Source organism: Perca flavescens, chromosome 20 (genome assembly GCF_004354835.1).
Source record: "Perca flavescens isolate YP-PL-M2 chromosome 20, PFLA_1.0, whole genome shotgun sequence".
Taxonomy (NCBI): domain Eukaryota; kingdom Metazoa; phylum Chordata; class Actinopteri; order Perciformes; family Percidae; genus Perca; species Perca flavescens.
Genome location: NC_041350.1, coordinates 17,379,610 through 17,402,004, shown reverse-complemented (window position 1 = coordinate 17,402,004; position 22,395 = coordinate 17,379,610). Strand labels below are relative to the sequence as shown.

The 22,395-nt window shown below is 38.8% G+C and overlaps 2 protein-coding genes across 3 annotated transcripts in view; one reads left to right on the top strand and one right to left on the bottom strand.

The window, feature by feature from the left end:
* Positions 1-17,234, bottom strand: part of myo6b (myosin VIb) — a 37,885-nt gene extending 20,651 nt beyond the window's left edge. Inside the window, exons 1-17 of one of the 2 annotated variants that reach the window (XM_028565698.1) lie at positions 17,087-17,234; positions 13,001-13,148; positions 10,411-10,480; positions 10,237-10,310; positions 9,650-9,779; positions 9,408-9,513; positions 8,924-8,979; positions 8,739-8,836; positions 8,465-8,629; positions 7,675-7,755; positions 6,690-6,698; positions 5,559-5,739; positions 4,572-4,716; positions 3,011-3,168; positions 2,513-2,604; positions 1,936-2,008; positions 182-309 (exon numbers count right to left, since the gene is read on the bottom strand). In XM_028565698.1, the coding sequence (XP_028421499.1) occupies positions 182-309; positions 1,936-2,008; positions 2,513-2,604; positions 3,011-3,168; positions 4,572-4,716; positions 5,559-5,739; positions 6,690-6,698; positions 7,675-7,755; positions 8,465-8,629; positions 8,739-8,836; positions 8,924-8,979; positions 9,408-9,513; positions 9,650-9,779; positions 10,237-10,310; positions 10,411-10,480; positions 13,001-13,117 (1,683 nt within the window). In that variant the 5' untranslated portion in view covers positions 13,118-13,148; positions 17,087-17,234. The remainder of the gene's footprint in view (positions 1-181; positions 310-1,935; positions 2,009-2,512; positions 2,605-3,010; positions 3,169-4,571; positions 4,717-5,558; positions 5,740-6,689; positions 6,699-7,674; positions 7,756-8,464; positions 8,630-8,738; positions 8,837-8,923; positions 8,980-9,407; positions 9,514-9,649; positions 9,780-10,236; positions 10,311-10,410; positions 10,481-13,000; positions 13,149-17,086) is intronic. The other variant, XM_028565699.1, reaches the window with a different exon arrangement.
* Positions 17,235-18,868: 1,634 nt separating this feature from the next.
* On the top strand, positions 18,869-21,680 carry colec11 (collectin sub-family member 11). Its single transcript, XM_028566604.1, has 7 exons — positions 18,869-18,957; positions 19,396-19,557; positions 19,650-19,721; positions 20,185-20,256; positions 20,364-20,417; positions 20,546-20,641; positions 21,289-21,680. The coding sequence occupies exons 2-7, from the start codon at positions 19,425-19,427 to the stop codon at positions 21,678-21,680; spliced, it is 819 nt and encodes a 272-aa protein (XP_028422405.1). The 5' UTR covers positions 18,869-18,957; positions 19,396-19,424.
* The last annotated feature ends 715 nt before the right edge of the window (positions 21,681-22,395 follow it).

Genomic DNA, 22,395 nt, shown 5'->3' with positions numbered 1-22,395 from the left:
ATCACAATGACAAAACCAATGTGCAGTTACACCGCTGCCTGGTCTCACAAAAGAACTTGTGGACAAAGAAAGAGAATAAAAGCAGCATACTGGAGAGAAAGCAAAGACAAAAGGAGAGAGAGAATAGGAAGGCAAGAGAGGGGGGGAGAGAGGGACAGAGAGCACAGCCAAGAGGTCTGACCGTCAATCTGAAGTGGTCTTTATGCTTGCTGTGAACAGCCAGTGCAAAGTGTTGGTCGCTGGGCTGAGGGAGACGGTTCTCTTCATCCAAAATGTCCAGAATTCCCACCAGCTTTGCTTCCACTAGGTCTGGAAACAACAATTATATGTGTATCAGCAACATTTTTATGATTCATGAAGAACGGAAGAGATTGGAGAGCTTCTTGGAACTTATATTAGTGATAAAAAGGCGGTGCTCTTTAGTAGGGGGCATAGACAAATCCAATAGACATCAAGAAAGAAGCTAAGGCACTCATCTTTTACGAAAAATATATATAAAATGCCTTTAATGCATCTGGCACTTTCTAAATAGAATGTGTTTCGGCGTCCAGCCTTCTTCAGGAAGTTGTTTTTATCTTATTCTATTTAGAATGTGCCAGATGCATTAAAGACATTTTATACATATTTTTCGTAAAAGAAGAGTGCCTTGGCTTCTTCCTTGATGTCTATTGGATTATTATGATTCATGTTTTAGTCCATCTCTACAATGTGCAGGGAAGCACCAGTATGAAAATGAATGCCTAAGATACTACATGTTAGTTGACAAAACCTTAACATGTCCAAACTGGCAATATTTCCAAGCATCAAATATTTACAAACTTTTTTAAGGACAAAAACACAACACACAAATTCGTATTAGAGTATTTAGCGGGGTGAGTTGGGAAGCAGTGGCCATTATTATACAGAAGTTATAAAAGCACTAAACATTTAGTTTATGAGAATGCCAATTATTTGAAATTTCAACTGTTTACTGTTCCTCGATGTGAATATTCAAGGCACAAAACATGTTCATCAGGATGCTCATATAGCCGTATATCTGAATTATTCATGCAACAAGCTGTTTGGAATATAATCTAATAGCCAAGGACCTCAGAAAAAAATTTGCATGAACAAGCACCTGTGCATAAATCGTGAAGATTGATGAATGAATTAATGGCTAATGCAAACGGTCATTTGCAAGTCATAAATGTTATTTGCAGCTGTCAGTTAACCTCGACCTGAATAATCACAGCCTTTGAAATACAAATCAAACTGCTTTACCTTGATATACTGACTAGGGGGATTAATTCGAGAACAGACACAACAAAAACAAGGGGGTGTAATTTTGTCGGCTTCCCGTTGCACAAAAGAAGCCATAAAACCCACAACTACTCATCATGCTTGCTGCATTCAGACACATGGATATGCAATCTCCTTGGATAATGAGAAGTCGGGATTTTTGTTCTCGACAGGTGTATTTTTGCTGCTCTGACGTGTAGCCCACAGCACAAGGAATAGCCCAAATAAATGCCATGTGGGTGAGCTGTTACACTTTAACCAACCTCAGTACACTTTATGATGTGTGGGGCTAAGCAGACAGACGCATTTTGTGTTTTGCAGCACATGCCCTCAAAGGCCACACTTCATCATGTCCCTGAGTGTCAATCGATGGTCCTGTTTTTCACTTCCGAAGATCACCCAAGTAGATAATAATACACACATTCCTACACCAGCACCAGTCCCAAGCCAGCTCATGTCAGACATCTTATCATCTTATCAGTCCTTCATTATGTTTTTTTACTTTTATTTTGTAGTATCCATGGCTGAGATAGATTTTTATTTTCAACAGTAACATTTTTCAGGTAAATAGTAAACTTTTGAGAAGTAGTGAAATGTTAAAGCTGCAGAGTTTGAGGATCAACAGGTTGCCTAGAGTGAAGTTAACATCCATCTTACCTATGCAGTCCTGGTTGTCAACATAATACACCTCATTCACTCCCAGGCCTTCCCTTTGATACAGCTCTTGCTCCTGCACAGACAAGGCCAAACGTCAAAAATCTAAACTAAAAACTGTAAAAAAAAAAAAAAAAAAAAAAAAAAAAAATGTTTTGATATATAATTACATTATTTCTGGTTTCAGAACATCATCCACCTCGAAAAGCAACAAAAAACAGCAAACCAACAACAATACATTATTTAGATAATGAAAAAGAGGCTTAAACCAGAATTGTGGCGCCTTAATTAGAGACTTTGGAAGAGAATAGAATTAAGAGATCACAGGAGAGAAACACGCCTCATCACGTCCCCTGAGAAATTAGCATTCTAATGAGAGAGGGCAGGAGACACGGAGGGAAAATATAAGTGAGAAAACAGAGCCGAGAAAGACAGAAGAAGCTTAGGGTGCCAACCATTTCCTCCTGGCTTGGGGAAAGGGTCAGTGAGTTTGGTTCGTGAGTGACATGACATGGCAGGTTTCCCAAGGTAAAGAAGTAAACCACACCAAATCACGTTGGTCTACACGTTGCTTACCCACCTCTTTCAGAATACGCTCGTTGAAGAACTGCTGCAGTTTCTCATTGCAGTAATTGATACAGAACTGCTCAAAGCTGTTGTGTTCAAAATACTCTAAGAGAAGGGAAAACAACAGAAGACACAGAAAAAAAATCATATATTTCAATTAATTTTCCAAAATGAACATCTTTGCGAAGCCTGTGTTAATTATGCAGTCGGAGGAAATTAATTCTCAAGCAAGAGCCCTGTTAATGAAGTGGGTGTGTATGCATTAGGGTACTCATATTAAGAAACATGCTGCACAGACAAGGGTCTCTCTAGTGGACTGAATTCTAAACAAATCAATGACAAAATTAGCAAAATGCAGTCAGTCTGTGAATTTGCAGAAACCCATATTTTCAGTTTGTCTATGCTTTTATCTATATTTATTTTGCTATGTTATCAGTCATGTTAGGCTAAATCGTTGTATGTATTAAGTTTCATTGAAACTTCCACATTTCATTGAACTGCATTCTATTACCAAACCCAGCGATGTCCAACACCCCGATGAAGTTGGAGGAAGTCTTGAAGGGGAAACACTGGTTTACTCGTTTAACAACATGGTCGAAGAGGCGGCTGTACACTGCCTTGGCCAGGGCATCGCGGGCATTGTTTGCTTGTTCCACCTTTAGAGGCACCCTGCAGGGACACACAAAGTGGGGCAGTGAGAGACAGAGACAGTCTGAAACTGGGACGTGCGAGTCTCTTATTAAACCTCTCGCTTTTATTTTTTCCCCCTAATCAACCCAATTTTCATGTGGCAGCAAAACTTTAACTGTGTTGACATGACACTTTTTTGCCGCATAGATCCCCTTTTGATCTCTATAGTCAAGTAAGGCAATCGTTTTAAAAAGAGGGTTTCTGAGCCAAAGATGAGGTATTAAAACTAAAATATGAACCTTGAACTCTACTTGACTCTCTAATGGCGCTTTAACACAATTTATTTTTAAATTATTACAGAGGGGTTGACTGTATGGACAAAGTGCAGCTCCATAGTGGCCCAGAGTTCAACTCACCTGTCCCAGCTGGGAAGAAGGGGAATTTTAAATGAAAAGGTCTATCCCTTGTTATGATAGATCATTACCCACTTTTTCTTTTGATATTCAACCTACCCAGTCCTCATAATAAAAAAAAAAACGTATCCATTACAAAGAAGAATAATCTATCTATGCCAAAGCTAAGGTACCCTATTCAGCCAGAGAATAGGCAAACTTTTCACCATGACTGGCATTTTCACCCATTGCAATGTTTAATATGCACATTAGTAAGAGACTGCCTGATACCATCACATCCACCATCCCTCCCTGTAAACTTCAACCTGCTTGGGGTAGGGTGGATATGTCTGGGGCTTGATGACAAAGCAGGGCCCCTTTCGCTCCACCTGCTCCCAAAACACCAAGCCTTTACTGTACTGCGGCCATGCTCCCTTGCCTCCTCAGATACAGGCTGCATTATTTATGTGGGGAAAACACTTCCAGGCCAGGCCAGCATCTGGCCCTCCTGAAATATTCATCTATCAAACCTGGCCCCATCACTTAAACACCACATCATCACCAAAGTACAGAGGAGCAGTGCCAATAATACTGCACCACATTCTCTTCTTAACCTGCAATAAGTCACTACACCCTCCCTCTACATTTGTGTTATGTGTCTGGAGTTTGCTGTGAGTGATTTAGACAGAGACACAGATCACTTAAAATAAAAGGCTTGATTCAGTAACAAGATTTAATCACATCGACTTGCAAAATAAAGAACGCCTTAATACTTCACTTAATACTGCAGGATAGTACCAATCAGTACAGCAGCAACTGCCTTGCCACTGCCCATGTTGATTAAATTCTAGTTGGTTAATCTGTCTAGGATTATGAGCTATTTCCAGAACTATCATGGATTCACTGCCTTCACACAGAGTTCAGTTGTCATTCACTGTGACAGTGACTTCTGAAGGAACTACGAGGATAACTCTTTCTCAAAAAAAAATAAAAAAGTTGCAAAAAAGTCACAGGTCTTTGAAGTGCTTTCAAGAGTGCTGTTGTCCTTACTTGATAACTGTTCCTTTGGCGCCCCCTGCTGTAGTGAGCATGACCCTGGTTGTGAGGCTGACACGTAAATCATCCTGGTCCAGACCCAGCAGATCAGCACAGTACTCCAGAGTCTGGCCTGACTGATTCTTCAGGACACAACCACCTGAAACCCACACAAGCCGATTACAATCTGTGGTTCTGAAACGGTTTCTCTCCCTTTGTATCAGCCATACTTTCTAAATTACCTCACAATGGGGACACAGCTACAAAGCTACAAAAATATTCTTGGTATCGACGAAAAATAAGCAGAAAAAAAAGTCTTATAGTCATATATGTGGGAGAATGAAGGTTAAAAACTTGTAGTTGTGAATGGGTGATATCAACAGCGTAATTGAGAGCTAGGTTCAGTGGGTGTTGAGTACTGTATATGAGAATGAGAAGTGAGGGAGAAACTTTAGAAATGGCCTCAAGAAAAGCTTCAAAGGATACTTATTTAATCCATATAGACTTTGATTGTACAGACACACAGATAGAGAGTGAGCCAGAAAAATAGAGAGAGACAGGATCATGGTTGCCAGGGTAACATTGTTTCTTTTTATCACCATTTAAGATAAACCTTTATTAAACCTTTATTCCCTGGAGGGAAATAGTGGTAATATAAAAGGACATCAGATCTATTCTTCAATATTTTACATTGATCTAATACTGTAACGCACATATGTGGAATTCTATATTCTCACATTTATTGAAAAAACTAACTGATACCTACTTTTCAAAAGAAAATTAAATGAGCTGCTTTAATAAGGATTTGTCTATTCATGTTTTAACATGAACATTTTTTTTTATTTCTGGCAGCAGAAAAGGTGAAAACATAGAAGACCTTGGGGGTTTGCATGAACAGTTATAAGCATGTGTCTGTAAAGACAAACAAAAGAGTGCTACACACACAAAATCTTTTGAAATACTGCGAATCGTAAATATTTATAACTACAGCATCGGTCTCACCTGAGGAGCTCCCTGTTTCTTCAAAGTCAATGTTGCCCAGATGCAGAACGCCAGCCACCACTCTGAACAGGTCCAGCTTCTCAGTGTCGTCCAGCCCAATCTTCTTCATGGCCACACACATCCTGCTGAAGTCACCCTGGTCGTCAAGAAGAGGGTCCTTCAGAGCGCCGACCTGTAGATGCTACAAAACACACGAGTGAGTCAGAAAAAGTAGAGATCAGAAGAGAATGTGTGAGAATTCAATTTAAATCATGATTTACTCAAACATAAAGACACAATTCACAATTGGCAATCTGTGTGTGCATGTTCTATGTTTTAGCAACTTCATTAAATTATGAGTAAATCTGATTTTACGTTGAATTGGAGGGGACCCAACAGCCTTAAATATAACAAAGACATTTCCATTTCAACAAACTAAAACATTTGACATGTGTTAAAATAGCCTCCACCAGCAGCACACAGCAAGCACCATGACCTAAGGCTGCTCTGCTACAGTAGCTTTGTCTCCAAATGACTCAACAAGTACTGTAGAATACAACTAAAGAAAAGAGCCAATGTTATATCTAGTAATATCCCACAGTATGATGACAGCAGAAAACAATCAGGCATGCAGTGTGAAATGTCACTACAATTCAGAACACTTTTCATTAGGAATCAAGATTATTCATACAGTGATAACGAGAGCTGCACAATTATTACAGAATGTATACTCCTGATTATTCTGTAAGATAAGACCCTTCACAGTTCCTGTATTGAGAAGAACAAAAGGCTTTAATTGCACCTTTTTTATGTTTTATTTATGTGCCGACTATTTTCAAAAAAGAAAATGTCAGTCTTTAACTATCTGTAAACTATGGGATATATCAAATAATTGCGCAGCCTGTAATGTATGACTGAAAAAAAGCTAAGTAGGCAAACATCCATTGTAGTGTATTGTATCTAAGCACCATCAAGCCCCAACCCCGCCCAAATCTGACAGACACATGCAGATGCAAGAGGAAGCATGCACCCTTATTTTCCTGTCGGACTACAAACAGCAGCATGTAAAACCTGAGAGTCTCAGTGTTTACTTTAGGAAAACACAGGATAAAAAGCAGGCAGCACAACACAGTGATAGGAAAGTAACATCACCTTATTGTCCTGTTTAACACAGACAAGGGGAAGAATACACAGACGCACAATTACTTAAATTAGCAACATATTAACAATAACACAACCACACAACTTACATTGCTTCAAGCATTAAGTAATTAGTCACTGTTACTGTTATATTTTGTAAGCACATGGAAAGAATGTTTAATAAAGACCTTTCACATTTAATATATTGTAGCACTGTATTTCATTAAAATTCTTTTGGTTCTAAATTCTTTCTAATTCATCTAAAATAATGCTTCTTATAGATATAAAAAAGTAAAAATGGAACACGAGAACCCCCAGCTGCCTCTGAAAAAAACATTACAAAAATTCGGTGCAAACACACAAATAAGAGTGGATCACAATCATGCACTTCTCTTCATGTACTAGGCTAAACAAATCCACGAGTAAAGCCATTAATAGAGAACTGAAAGCACCTCATTTGCTTACCAAAACCTGAAAACCTGATTTTCCTGAAACTTTGATTAGCATAAAATAAGATATTATTGTATCTTAGAAAAGAAGGAGTAAAATGCACATGTATAATTAGTCCCTGAGAGACCAGCATGTCACCCTCTTCTTATTGTTTCATGATAATTATTACACATCTCCTGCAGGCCTTAGACACTGGTTCTTTTTCATGTCATACATAATTGATCAAATACACAGACCTAAACACATATCTTGGCATGAAATATTCTTATTGACTAGTTCCTGTATATCCTTTCACATGTGCAGCCAATTTCCCTCGAATATGTGTCTGGGATTTGCTATCAGTCATTGCTTGCTCATCATTATTGGAAAAAGAATAATGTACATCTATCTAAAGGATTGATTGCACAGGAAAGAATCAAAAAAGCGTTGCATTACAATACATCCGTTGTTGTCCTTGACATACAGTAGGCAAATGTAACACCAAACTGTCCAAAAATAATTATGTATTGGGTTATAGTGAGTAAGCCAGAACAGAACGTGACATTACCTCGGGACTCTTGCGGTTCTGCATGATTTGTTTATCAGCGTCCTTACTGGCAAAGTATCTGGTGCATCCTCGGTTCAGGTACTACAACAGAGAAAAATCCACTTAAATACATTCAAACGTAATCAATGATTTGATAAATTAAATTCAGACACAGTATAAATGCATTTCACTCGTGGTGGCAAGCAAACCTAGTGGGGATATCTGTATTGATTTTCATCGTCTAAAAGATTTACTTTTTTTGTCTTCCGATATTGTTCCACAGCTGACTAGTAGTGGATCACATGAAGTAATTGCCTCTGTTGATGTGGGTGTCACCTCAGGGACCTGATATAATGACACTATGATAAACATCTAAAGGAACAGCTTGAGCTGCTTGTTGTTCCGTTAAGTGTTGTTTTGTAGAGCATGTAGAAGACAATAAAGACTGGGGTGAAAACACCTTTATGCCCCCCCTCCCCGAATTTGCCCCTGCTGAGTTAATCATTGCATTTAAAAGGGAAATAATTCAATTGAGAAATATTTTGTGACTGAGGGGATTTTGAGGGAGAATCCCTTGACATTACTAAAAACAAGCTTCTGTGACATCTAGTGGTCTTCCATAGAACTGCCAACCAATGTATACTACTAAGAAAAAAATAGTAAAGTCCATTTAATTACATAAAAAAAACGAAAATGATTTCTATCGCTTTGAAAAAATACCACACCCCCTCAGTTTTATTCCACAGTTGAAATGATCTTGGCTCACAATACAGTATAGTGTATATATTTGACACTGTCTAAGCCCACTGACCCTGAAGCTGTCTGGAGAGTCCAGGTGCAGTTTCTTCTTTATGTCCTCAGATGCTCCGGCACACAGCCTGTAGAAGATGTGGTAGTTCCTCTCGTCGTTACTTTGCATGCAAATCCTCGACTTCTCTAGCAAGTAATGGGAGACAAATCCACCCACAACTGCATTCTGGGAACACAAGAAAAGAATCAGGTCTTAAAATCAGATTTTAAAATTCATGGTCCACACAAAGCAAATTATAGACCAACATGGAACATAATCAGTGACATTCTATTACCTTTTCATTGAAGTGGATTTCCACAAACTTCCCAAAGCGACTGCTGTTATTATTCCGGACTGTCTTTGCATTTCCAAAGGCCTCAAGAAGGGGATTTGCTGAGATTTGAAATTTGAAAAACAGAATCAGGATCACAATGCTGGTTACTAGCTAGTTAGTAGTTGGTAGTTTTTGGTTTGTATTACCTTCTACAATTCTCTCGTCAATATCTTGACCACTTCCGTATGTTGTAGTGAGATATCTACAGGATGACATCAACAATGATGAATATGTATCGTAAGGAGATAAAAAAAAGTTTAAAAGACAAAAACACTCACACTAAAACCTAATCCACAGTTTACACAGGTTAAAGATTACAACAACAGCTTTCCCTTGCAAAGCAGCTACATTTTTGCTAGTTCAAATGGCAATTGCATCCAGTTTAATGTTGTATTACCACGTTTACTGTTCGTAATTTTTCGTGAGACATTTCCAAGGTATTAGCAGTAACTCTCAATGTGTTGCAGTCAAGGTACAGTGGTAAAAATGTCTTGGTTTGGAAAGAGACAAGGGACAATTTGATTTGCAACACTACTTTACGTATATCCTGTGTGAACACACAATCAGAAGGGAGACAACCAAAGGAGAGTGTGAAGGGCAATAAAGATGTGGGATGATTCCCACTCATACCTGAGGACAAACTTAGTGTTTTCAGTCTTTCCAGCACCAGATTCACCGGACACTATGATGGACTGGCTCATCTTGAGAACCTTCATGTCCCTGTAGGCTTTGTCGGCTAAGACATAAAACAAAACATCACTATAAACTACTACAACAATGTGTTTTATATATATATATATGTGTTTTTATATCACTGCTTGTAGTTACATATGTACCCCCTTTCTTAACAGTGATAAGTAGTGAGCTCTCACCTATAGCATAGACGTGAGGTGGCAGAGTTCCCAGTGACTTCCCCTGGTACGACTTAATGGCGTCAGGTCCATAAAGTTTGGGGATGTCATAGTAAGGATTCACTGCTATCAAGATATTGGCCACATAAGTCTGTAAGAGATATAAATACAGGCATGACTAGTCTCACTGCATTTAGAGAACGTTAATAAATAGCACAAATACATGTGAATTATTGAATAATGAGAGACAACAGAGGCGAAAACGAGCCCAGTGAATGCTATTGAGACACACCTTAACTTGTTTCCCTGTCTTGCTTTTCCCATCTACCAGCTGACCCTTATTTCCTAAGTGAGCGACTGCGATCAGGACTGGGTTTGACTGTCTGACTTTGTGACCCTTCTCTAGCTTCCCCTTCCCTCTTTACCACCTGGTACTTCTCCCCCCAGGGAAACAAGGATAGAGATCCTTTCTCCTGCTGTCCTCCAACCTGTTACTGTATCTCCTTATGATGCAACTGGATAGTAGGTACTTTAAGCCATTGCAGGAGTACATAAAGGATTTAAACTTGTGCAAATGCAGACTAGTAGAGAAGGAGAAGAAAACATACATAGATGTGGTCTTTATTGTACCGCACTCTGACGTTGTTGAGAAGAGTGGCTTCATTTAAGTACATAAGGGAACCTGGAAACAGAGGAAAAAACAAACCAGACAAATAAAATAGACATTGTTACGAATAACAACATGATTGTAAAAATGAACAGTCAACTGTGTGTTGACTTACAGTTGTCATCTACGTGTTTGTTGACATCATCCTCTGCTGAGAAGACTTGGCTCATCGGAGCAAGAAAGGTCTGGAACGCAAACAGTTTTCTATATTATAACATTCACATGATGTCATTTCCAGGATAGACATGCTTACAAGTGGCACTATCTCTATTTATCCCTGTCAACTTTATGTACAAGATTATTCAGTGTTCTTTTAAAAGCTTATGACACAAAACATGTTTATTAGCACCACCAAAAAAGGGGGAGACATATTAGGGCATAACAAAAAGTTAAGCAAGAATGCATAAACATTAATCATTTATCATGGTTAAAGATCACAGTAATGATGTTTGGATCAACATGTTCCCAGGCTAAATTAGTTACTGATATTCTTACGCTATTGTTTAAGAGTCTGAGTAAATGGAAATAAACTCAATGGAACAAGCCGGCTGTGAGAGAAACAAGGGAAGACATGGCAGGATAATTAATAATTTGGTGGGAGAGCAACCTGATCTGAAAACCTGAGTGAGTGTGTGTGTGTGTGTGTGTGTGTGTGTGTGTGTGTGTGTGTGTGTGTGTGTGTGTGTGTGTGTGTGTGTGTGTGTGTGGTTGAGAAGAGACGATGGTGGGGCTCTGTGCTGATCTTTTAGGAATCAATCAAGTCACTTTATTATTAAAAACAACTAAACTCAAGATTTAAACAATCAATCAGACCAAGTGGCATAATTGAAGCAGAACAATGACTGCGTCTGGTTATTCCCAGTATACATCAATAATAAACCCTATTTCTCTCCTTTTACATGTTCATTACACTCCTTATATCAATACTACTGGTTGTGTGTGTGAGTGTGCCCCAGTCTGTGCTGTGATGCATGGTTTATTACCGCAAACAGGCTGCAAGCATAAACAGAATTTGCTTTGTGTGCCTGCTACAGTACATTGGCTCAATCTGGACATGCCCATTCACAATAGCAACCATGTGAGAAATGTCTAACCAATAAAATTGACAAAGAAGAAGAGGCAGCCAGGCTGAGGGTTGTGTACCGAGTTGAGGCACTAATGAGCTCCACACTGCAGTAAAAAGACACTCAATGAGGCTTTCATTGCTTTACTGAATGGGATAGAATGTATGCCTTGCAGTAAACTGATCATGATCATTCAAAGTTCACATGTATTCCAAACGAGACTCACTGCAATCTCATTTACATGTTCTACAGCTCATTGTATTTTGAGTCTTAATATAATGCCGTTATTTGTCAGTTGGGTAAAAATAATACTAATTTCAAATGGAAATTTGATTCAGCAGGTCTCTTGTAAGTGGTGACATCTTGAGGTTAGAATGAAGTAAAAACTTCAAAATATTGTACCTTCAGAAAAGTTTCAAAATAATAAAAAGAAGAAGGTGAGACTGTATTGCAATGCAAAAAGAGTTTTTTTTTGTCTACATTGGTAGATACTTTGACAAAGAGTTCATATCTATGAACATGACTTTTTACCAGAGAAGCATAACGCGTTTGTGAACATAAGATCAAGAGAAACATAAAGCTATACATTTAGTAATAGACCGTTCTTCTAGCCATTTTGATTCTTAATTTTATTGCATTCCATGTACAGTCGCTGTTCCAGTACCAGGGCTCTGGTATTGTGCATAATTGTCTCTTTCAATCCAATTTAAACATATTTACACATGTATGACTTTTGCAAACAAATTAAAGTTTTGAATGAATTCTAGGATACATCTTTTGGTTAGATCATTGTTATGACTGAGATAATGTAATAACACAAGTACACAGCCTATGATGTAAACCACGCCTCTTTATCATACAACATTGTATCTTTTTCTTAAATTAACATAAAACTGACAATTACTATTAACAGTCATACCCCTTATGATCTTAGCTAATGTTAGCAATTAATTACGGTTAAATAAAGAAATGGGAATAATGTAAAAAAAGAAAATTGCAATTAGACAATTATTTAATAATTGTTAGAGGCCTAAGCTGTAGTGAGAACACTTCAAACTAAACAAAAGCAGAGGCAACTGCTAGAGTACAGTACATGTCTGTTGTAAACATCAGTAGCTGGGGGACACGTGACGGCTCAGGTGTAACAGGTGGCCTTTACCTCCTAATGAGCAGCTCTCCCTCTAGGCAACACTATCAGCACACCTGCTGCTGCTCTCTTTATTTATTCATGCCTCTGTACATGTGGTCTCTCACGTTTCTCATATTTTACACACTGTTGCGCCTTTCTACCTAAAATCGCACAATCCAGACGGACTGCGACAAAATTACAGAAAATACAAGATTTCGTTTCTTACGCATGGCATTGTAATTCTCCATGAAAGTCTTGTACAGTAGATGAGCTTATGAATGTATGCATTTGTGTATGTTGTGAGCACTCTCCCGATATTAGGCAAACAACACCCAACGTATGTGAACCACTCAATGAATAAGCAATTCTCATATCAACCAACCATGAGCCACATGAAAGGAGAACAAGCACCAGCCCCTCACCCATATTCCCAGTTGGACTTAACTTTGCCTGTACATGGAAAGCCTGCATGTGTGCATGTTGCCCGTGTGTTAGTATGTGTGATGACCCACCTTGCCCTTTTGGTTTAGTGATTCGATGGTGAGCGTGTCAGCTCCTATGTCAACTATCATCCCCAGCTGGAACCCATCGGCGGGGTGGGGCGCCCACACTGGCTTCCCATCCTCCATGGCTTACCTCCACTCCAGCACGACCACACAACTGGGAGAGACAGAAAGGGGAAGAGAGGCAATATGAGTGTGGTTTAAAATAGATTATGCAAAGAACCAAACACAGTTTTGCATTCTTACTGAAGTACTTCAAACAAACTGAATTTGCTTCTAAGCTGGTGCCATTGCCTGCTCCCCAGGGCTTGTATTAGCTACACAATATGTATTTCACTTTTTCTTCACAGCTGACAAACGTTGATGTCAGCACTGCTAATTTAACAACTACTTTAAGAAAACAATCATCCCCTGTGAGGGTAATTTCTCAGTGTCACTGTTCTGTTTTATTGTTGAGCACCTGATCCTGATTTGCATGGCAGCATTTTCCTTAGTCCTTTAATATCCCTTCATACCCCACAGCACAGACTCTTCACCAAAGTAAGTCATGAAAATCCTTTTAACGCAATAATTGTTTTGTCAGTAAACATGAGCTTTTACTTGACATGGAGGCTAATATCAAAGTAGTTAAATATGACTGAAACCTACTAATGTGCCCCACCGATGCTGTCTGCTTCACTTTAACTTGTTATTCTTCCTTCTGATGGATTAGAGGATTTTTCACTGGGACACGACTGGAGGGAGAACAACACTACCCCAAGTGACCTGACATAAAGTGCGCAGTCAAACAATCCATTTTAAAGCATCTCAGGTCTGTACCGTGCAGTGTCCAAACTACAGCAGGTAATCCTGAGACAATGCTATCAAACTATGACATCTTGGGGTGAACTATACCTTGTATAGTACTTTCTGCATACTGACTATTATGCAACTAACTCCCAATTAGACAGTTCAAAGTTCCATCAACCATCTGTGTATAACTTGGAAGTCAAACTAAGACAACAACATATCGGCAGATGGCTCTTTTAACCACGCTATTTATGCCAAAACACATAGCTTTATACATTCAACTGTATGTTAAAATTGTACAACTTCCTTCTGTAATTAACATCAGCAGTTGGACCCTGGCAGATACAGAGCAAAACTAAGTGTATAATTCTGTCCGAATCTTTTGACAATGACAATGTCAAAGATTTTTTATTATGTATTATATTCTTGCCAGTTAATCCTACAACCACATAGTTATTCAAAGTAGAAGTGCTGTTGCTATGCCCAAGTATCCCATTAGCTTCAGGGATTGAGGTCAAATGTAAGAGAGGATAGGTGCTGGAAAGTGCTAAAGCAGACTTCAACAAGGACTCAAAGTTCAACAGGTACATCAACTCAGTATAATGGTGGATCCATCCAAGGGAGGGACTAGAGTAGGGCGGGGTATCGTTCAAAAATGGTATCTGGTATCAATACCAATACCGTGACTTTGATACCGGTTCCTTAACGATTTTTTCGATACCAATTCTATAAAACAAAAAGAAATTACAACGTTGCACATTACGGCACATATCTTTTTATTTATTTTTCAGCATGAGTTTTTCCTGCATGTCTCTACAACGTGTAACATTAGACAGCCAATCACCAGCATTATTAGATCTTGATAGAAGCATGCTGTATGGTTATTGGCTCACTGACGCTGATGGGATTTACTCCTTATGTATTGAAACTGGGTATTGAATGATGAGGCATTTTTCGATACACGACCATTAAGAGGCAATTTGGTCGGTGCCTCCAAAGTATTGAATTGGGTACCCAGCCCTAGACTGGAGATGGTAAGCTGTCTTGACCATCTCCGCTGCTTTTCTGTCTTTCATTTGGACCTAGATGAGGCAGGACCACAATGTTCTGTTAGATCATATGTGTGATGTTGTTTGTGAGCTTACTTTTAGTGCTCAGTTGACAAAAAACTGAAATACTTTTTGAATAAACACAAGGTTTAAGTGGTAAACCCATTAAAATGGAGATATAAGCTACAGCTGTTGGAGAAACTGTTGTCCCAGCAAAACCACAAGTCCGTATGTCTAAATAACGTTTAATCAAATGTGTTATTTCTGGAGAGAGAATACAGCTAGGCCTATGTTAGAAATTTTAACAAAAGAAGGATGGTTTTGGAGAACCTCTGTGCACCTTTGCAAATGAAAAAGAACCAAATAGGCTATAAGAATGTATTAAATATGTAACAACTTGTAACAACAAAACCTGGTTTGCATTTAAAGTAAATCATCTGAGCAAAGCAGGACAGAATGTTATCACTGCTTCCACTGAAAGTGAATGTAAGGTAAGACACATGGCATTCATTATTATATGGCCCATGCATAAATATAGTAATAATCTTTGTTTATAATATATGTCTTTGCCCAGGTTGGGCCAACAGCTGAGGATGATTTCACACATAAAAAAGGCCAACCCACCGACATGGCCAAAATTAGAACAAAAAACTCAACCAATACACTAGAGAGAGGCAAACTTATAAATGCAATCTGTTGGATCCATAATAGCAAAAATGAATTTAATAAGATACTAGAAGCTTCTTAAACCTTGGTTGTAGAAAGCAGAGCCAGCCGATTGCTTTAACACTAGGATGCAAGCTACAGTCACTTAATGTCAATAGAAAATCTGACTCTACATTTACTATAGCTGGCTGCAACAAGTCAAAAGGCCCCATCTGTTACTTTTAGATACTTAGACTGTGTGTGTACACTAAATGGATGCCATATACTATTTTGGCAGTGGTGATCATTTGGTTATCAAACCACATTAAAACATGAGCAGGAGTTTAAAAAATGCACCAGAAGGAGGGAGGATAAAGATTACTTCCACAGCCTGTTATCTTCAAATGTGAGATCAAGGCTTTGGGGGATCTTCAAGAGCGTCTTTGTTAGATGACTGATAACCACAAAGCTTTCCCACAGTTACCTACTTCAGTCCAAGTTCCTAAATTACTAGACACATCTTGCTATGATTTAAATATCCCATTATACTGTAAAAATAAGAAAAACATTATGCTTACAATATTTGCCATACACCAAGAGCAATCTACTGTATGTTGGTCTGCTGCCAACTCAGTACCATACACAACATCTGTCTACAGCACTGTGCAATGTACCAAGAGCTCTGGGTTTCTCATGCTACTTTAAAAGCAAACTTTCAAACAATCTGGTATATCACTTAGGGAGACAGCCTTCAGCCTGGAAGTCTACATCACTGAATTCTCTCAACAAAACAGAGACCTCATGAGTAACTTTGACTCTGCAGCCCTAAATCCTCTTAGTATTTGACCCTAATCCAGACAGGGAGGTGGTGAGATGCTTCAAGTGTGATCTAACCCAACAAACAAAAGTCTGTGATCAGTTGCGAGACAATGCAAATCAGCAGGGTGTCGCATATCCCACGAAACACAGAGACCCATACAGTACAGAGAAAAGGAAACATAAATGTACATGCAAATGAATGGACACTGGCTGAGAGCAGGACACACAAGCACGCCCCTTGTTTCCTGCCTCTTGTTTCCTGTTCTCTACCAGGCAAAAGGGACATGGAAAATGCATTGGATATAGACAACAGGCCAACAGGATGAAGAAAAATGTGGCAGGTCCACACTTTCAAAAGGTGCATCTTTATAAACCATTGAGACGATAGATTTTCGGTTTGAGAGGGGTTAAAATTGGCTGAGGGGAGGCCAACATGTCAGAAATTGTATAATTAAGCACACAGGAGATTAGTCAAATGAAATATATTCAAGACAACCTCACAGTTAAATGGATTTGAACATGTGCAAGAGAATAACGGTACTGAGCCCCTTATAAATAAACCATTATGACTACTGTAGGAGTGATTGGCAAACTAATTATAATGCAGGCAATGCTTGTTAATAATTAAATGACATTATAGGTAGCATACAGTACGTATGAGACTACAGCAACTGTAGGCTACTCACTGCATCAACGTATCGTTACCTGTAAAGATAATACAAAGTAGGCTATATCTCAGGCTGTTTCTATTCGCTGAAAAGTGTAAAACTTAGAGAAAATAAGGGACACTTACGTTCAGGGGGTCAAATTTACGATCAGGGCGAGAGGAATGAGTTTTAAGTCCCTCATACGGATGTGGACTTGTAGCGGCAGTAGTTCAGCTTACTCAGTCTATCTTTCGGACAGAGCTGCGGGCTGTCTGGATGACACCCTGTGCTCGGTGCTCCGGTGAGCACATGTGACGTCACGCCGACAGGACACTGTTGAAGGTGCGTTAAAGTGCTGCTCGTAAGATCCTGTGTCAGTTTTTTTTTTCTGGCTGTGTTTTAATAATACAAAATAATAATAAAAACAGCAATACTCCGCTCCACAGTTTAGCAGAGTAGAAAATAAGCATTGGGAAAATAGACTAACTTGGCCATCTTATCTTTTAATATCACCACCAACACCATCACAACATTGTTTTTTCCTCACAGCAAAAGAGAAAACATGCTGTGACATTTTGAACCCCTTTACCAGTGTGCAGGGGACTTTGTTGCAACACCCACTTTTTTAAATCTAGTGAGATAGAGTAAAACCAAAATTTAACCAACAATGTCTCTGTGTGCTTGGTAATGTAAGGAATATTTTAATTGTACTGCTCATTGTCATATAATTCACTGTATTGTTTTGTTTGATCATAAAAGTGGAGTTAGAGGGCACCCAGCTACTTCAGTGGCTGCCATGAAAAGACAGCAAATGTTGCCTTGAGAGTCATGAATATTTCAGAGGCAGGTAATCTAAAACTTTTGGGCGGATTTTTGAAGGAGACATCCAATCCAGCATTGAAAGCCACCGCTGGGTTTGTAAATCTAATTAGGATATCTGATACTCCTGCATTGGACCATATCTGATTACTGACACTAGATGACATCACGTAAACACTAACATGACTATTTTGTTCGCAAGTTAAAAGTCCAAGTTTGTATTTGTATGACATCCTAAATAATGCACGACAAAGATAATCACCACTAGACCATATGAAATTGTGACACATTTTATTTTGGGACACTACAGTATATCCTAATCGACAAACAACAACTATTCACCATCCACTACTGTTTTTTTTTATTTATTCATTATTTTCCACTCTGGTCAAGACTAATACACACAGGCAAATATTGTATTGGGATTTAAAGTCTGAAAATATATATATTTTTTGTCATTATGGTTACTGTAATTCTAACTGACTGCAAAGAAAAAAAGAATGACTAATGGCACATTTATATCCAAGCCTGTGGAGGGCCACTGCTGTACTTGCATGGACATTGACTCCCTCCGGTGGCCACGACAAGCAGATCTGAAGCCAAATCCCAAACCTATTAACTTTCTTACAGGAAGGCAGGGAAGAGTAAGAGAGGGGATGCACTGGAGAATTGATCATCGCAAGGAACCAGCACTCTGGGAAAACAATAGTGGCAGAAATGCTATACAAGCAAAGTATCGTATTCATGTAAAATCCCAAATGCTTAACTTGGGTTGACTCCTGGACACAGGATTACACAAAGCTTGCAGGAAAGGGTTATTAGAACAACAGAGATTCAATTTATGTGGCATATTATAAAAAAACATTGTTACTTTGTAAAAAAAAAAAATACATGACATGGTAGATATCCAAGGCACTTGACAAAATATGCTTTTCTAAATATTTGATAGTTTGAAGTTTGTATTTATCGGGCCCTTCCACTGTCAATCACTCGACTACTTTCCCAGCCAATTATCTGTGGGGCCCCAGCTGCTTTGGACTTTATCTGTGAACTGTTTACGAATATCCTATCACACACATTCTGTGGTGCCTGTGGAGGAACATGAAATGTTTCTGTAGGACCACCAGTGTTCAAAGCTACAGCAAGTCTTTGCAAGCTGGCTATACTTCTCTACTTCAGTCTGGAAACACCTCTGCAGGTAGGCCATCCAGATTTTGAAACCAGTTTTTTTTCTCAGGGTTATATTGATTTCTGTTATAGACGTTCCTAAGTTTATAACAAACAAGCTGAATATGTCTGTGGTTTAGGCAACTGTGATTCTGGATGTCTATTTCTATCAAGCATTAATTCAGCTAAAAGATGTGCATGGATTGGTTTAAAACAATGATTTTCTCTCTCTCTTAAACTTGTATCTATGGCTTCAAATGTGTGGTGTTTTTATTTGCACAAATATTTCTCAGGATAAAGAAATCATGTGTTTTGCAGAGGTCATTATAGGTATAGTGATGTATTAAAAGTGTTAAAATAGGATGTTCACTTATGGCAGTAGGGTGTGTTCTCTTAGGAATTCAGTAGCCTGCAAACCGGATGGTTTGTAAAACGATTTGTCTTTTCTTAATGCCTCTTGTTTCTTCAGTATAGCCCACCAACCAGCCCATGTAAAGGATGATAGGAGAGAAGCTGTTACTGTCCATAATACTAATGTCTGTGCTGAGTTCACTGACACTACAGACATCGTATGGACAGCATTTGGCAGAGGAGTCTTGCACTGTTCAGATCCTTGTCCCTGGACTCAAAGGCATGTCATTCTACATACTTTAGATATATATAAAAACAAAACATAGAATTTGTCTTCATATTTTGTTGTTATTATTTTTTCTTCTGCAAAAGGAGAACCAGGAGAGAAAGGACAAAAAGGAGCACCGGGGAGACCAGGAAGAGTTGGCCCTCCTGGAGAGATTGGTATAGAATATATTTGCTTCTCAATGCATGGGAAAGTATTAACCATGCACCTAAACTTGCGCATGATCACATCCTAATTTTTTTCAACACTGCCACTAAGCTGAAACTGGGGTAAAGATCACATTGCTTGGGCTGATAATGAGCTGTTACATCACTACCAGGCCATCCAGAGATGGCCAAGTGTTTACATTTGAGTGAGAGGTTGGAGGAGAAATGATTTGCGTAATCCGCTGCTGTGGACAAGTGTTTACTGAAGACCTTAATGAGGAGTGGAGGGTGTTCACATACTTTTTTAAAGAGATTACACAAACTCTGAATTTTAATTAATGTACCTAGTGATTAGTGGCTTAAGAATTTCAGTTCTTTTTATTCCCATTTTGGTTTGTGCAGAAATGCGAGACATATGGCATTTTAAATAGATTTCATAGTAATACAATATTCCTGTCATACATTATCTTTTCAGGTCAAACTGGGGTTAAAGGTCAGAAAGGCATAATGGGACGTTATGGAAAAGTGGGCCCGAGTGGAATGAAAGGTAATCAGAAAATGCAGAAATGTACATTTCTGAATGCATCAAGAATTCACATGCAGTTGTTTAGGAATGAATTAGGTTTTAATGAATAATTACATTTCATATCTCAGGGGTAAAGGGAGACATGGGGGATCCAGGTCCAGCGGGCCCTAATGGAGATACAGGTGAGATATTACACCATGTTATTCAATTTGTCAAACAGTTATTGCTGTATTAGACGGACACATTTGGTGAAATGGGAGAACTAATTAGGACAACCGTGTGGTAATCCCACACATTTTTGCCTTATCAGGTGTTCCATGTGAGTGCACACCAATGAGAAAGATGATTGGAGAAATGGACATTCTTGTGGCACAGCTCTCCTCTGAACTGAAATTCATTAAAAATGGTATGATCTTAGCATTCTTTAAAGGTCCCATATTGTAAAAAGTGAAATTTCCATGTCTTTTTGATTATAAAGAAGGTTGAGGTGCTATATAAATACTATGGAAGTATCAAAATGCTTAATCTACAGAGAAATGCACACAGCCCATATTCAGAAACGGACACTGTAAACAAGCCATCAGGACTTCGGTACTGTTGTGATGTCACAAGTAAACTATGGGTAAAAAGTGCCGCTACAGTGCCGTTACAGTCATTCCTCTGCAATGACAGTGCAGAGAATCAGAGAGTGCAGATTCAGAAGACCTGGAAATGCTTACCAATCAGAGCAGACTTTTTTGGGTGGGGGGGATTAAAGAGACAGGTGCTAAAATGGAGCGTTCAGACAGACCGTATGAGAAAATAATGTTTTTTGTTTGTTTTTTTACATTAAAGCATGTAAACATGTTCTGGTAGAAACCCAAAATACAAGTATGAACATGAAAATGAGCATAATATGGGACCTAAAAAACATTTTAATTTTCATCACTATCAGTTCTCGTGTTCATGCTTTTGCTTCACATGTTATCCTCATAGAACTGCAAATGCTGGACATGTCATGTGAGATTTATAGAAATACTAGTGCTCATTTTTCAGCACTGCCCTCCCCTGCAGCTGTTGCTGGCATAAAAGAGACAGACAGTAAAGTCTATCTGTTGGTGAAGGAGGAGAAGCGCTACTCCGATGCTGAGGTCTACTGTCAGACGAGGGGAGGGCACCTGGCCATGCCCAAGGATGAGGGAGCCAACTCGGCCATTGCAGGGTACATAACCGAAGCAGGCCTAAACAGAGTCTACATCGGCATTCATGACCTGGACCACGAGGGTGTTTTCACCTACGTGGATCTCACTGCCATGACCACTTTCAGCAAATGGAGAAAGGGAGAGCCCAACAACGCCTATGATGATGAGGACTGTGCTGAGATGGTGGCCTCTGGGGAGTGGACTGATGTGGCGTGCCACCCTACCATGTATTTTGTTTGTGAATTTGAGAAGGACAGTGTCTGAGTTCAGTCTGTGTTAAAAGGACTGCTTAAAGAATGGATAAATATAATGGAACAAAAGTTCAATGTACTCACTGTGTGTGTGCCACTTTTATCTGTAAATAGGGTGACAAAATGACATGCAAGTTGTGCAAACTACTTTACAGTATTTTCTACTTTCTTTTTACTTTTCCTTATAAGCATGACAGCTATTTATTTTCTTCATTCGCAAAACATCCAGAGTTTTTGTCCTTTTGTATGAATTTTACTCATTTTAAGTACACCCTTAATCTCCTACTCTGGGATTCATTAGTGTTTCATACAGCATGCCAGGCCATGTATAGAGTGTTTATGTTATGCAAACTATCCAACGAGCAATATTTGGCAACAGGACTATCAACCAAAAAAGACAAATAAGCAAATGTATGTAATGAGTTGTTTGTGCATACAATATGAAATTATAGAAATATTTTGTTTCCAGTTGCATGCTTTTAATCATAAAAATGTAATACAATATGCATTCTATATTCATTATCATTTCATAAGTTATGTGGTGGTTGTGAAATAAAAATTCACTGATAATTTAAAAAGAAAGTGTCTCTACCCCTGAGCGGACTACATTTATGTATTGCAGCAGATAAAACAAATCTAGCAGTGTAACAGCCTCCACCCAGTGGATAAAAACTGTACTGCTTTGTAACAATTTCTCACACAGTGATGTCAAGTTAGTAACCTTAACC

Bases quoted from the DNA above. Each gene is read 5' to 3' on its own strand.
- colec11 (XM_028566604.1), top strand. From the start codon at position 19,425: ATGATAGGAGAGAAGCTGTTACTGTCCATAATACTAATGTCTGTGCTG. The intron at 20,257-20,363 runs GTAATCAGAAAA...TTCATATCTCAG, and splicing joins GGGCCCGAGTGGAATGAAAG to GGGTAAAGGGAGACATGGGG. The intron at 20,418-20,545 runs GTGAGATATTAC...TTGCCTTATCAG, and splicing joins GGGCCCTAATGGAGATACAG to GTGTTCCATGTGAGTGCACA.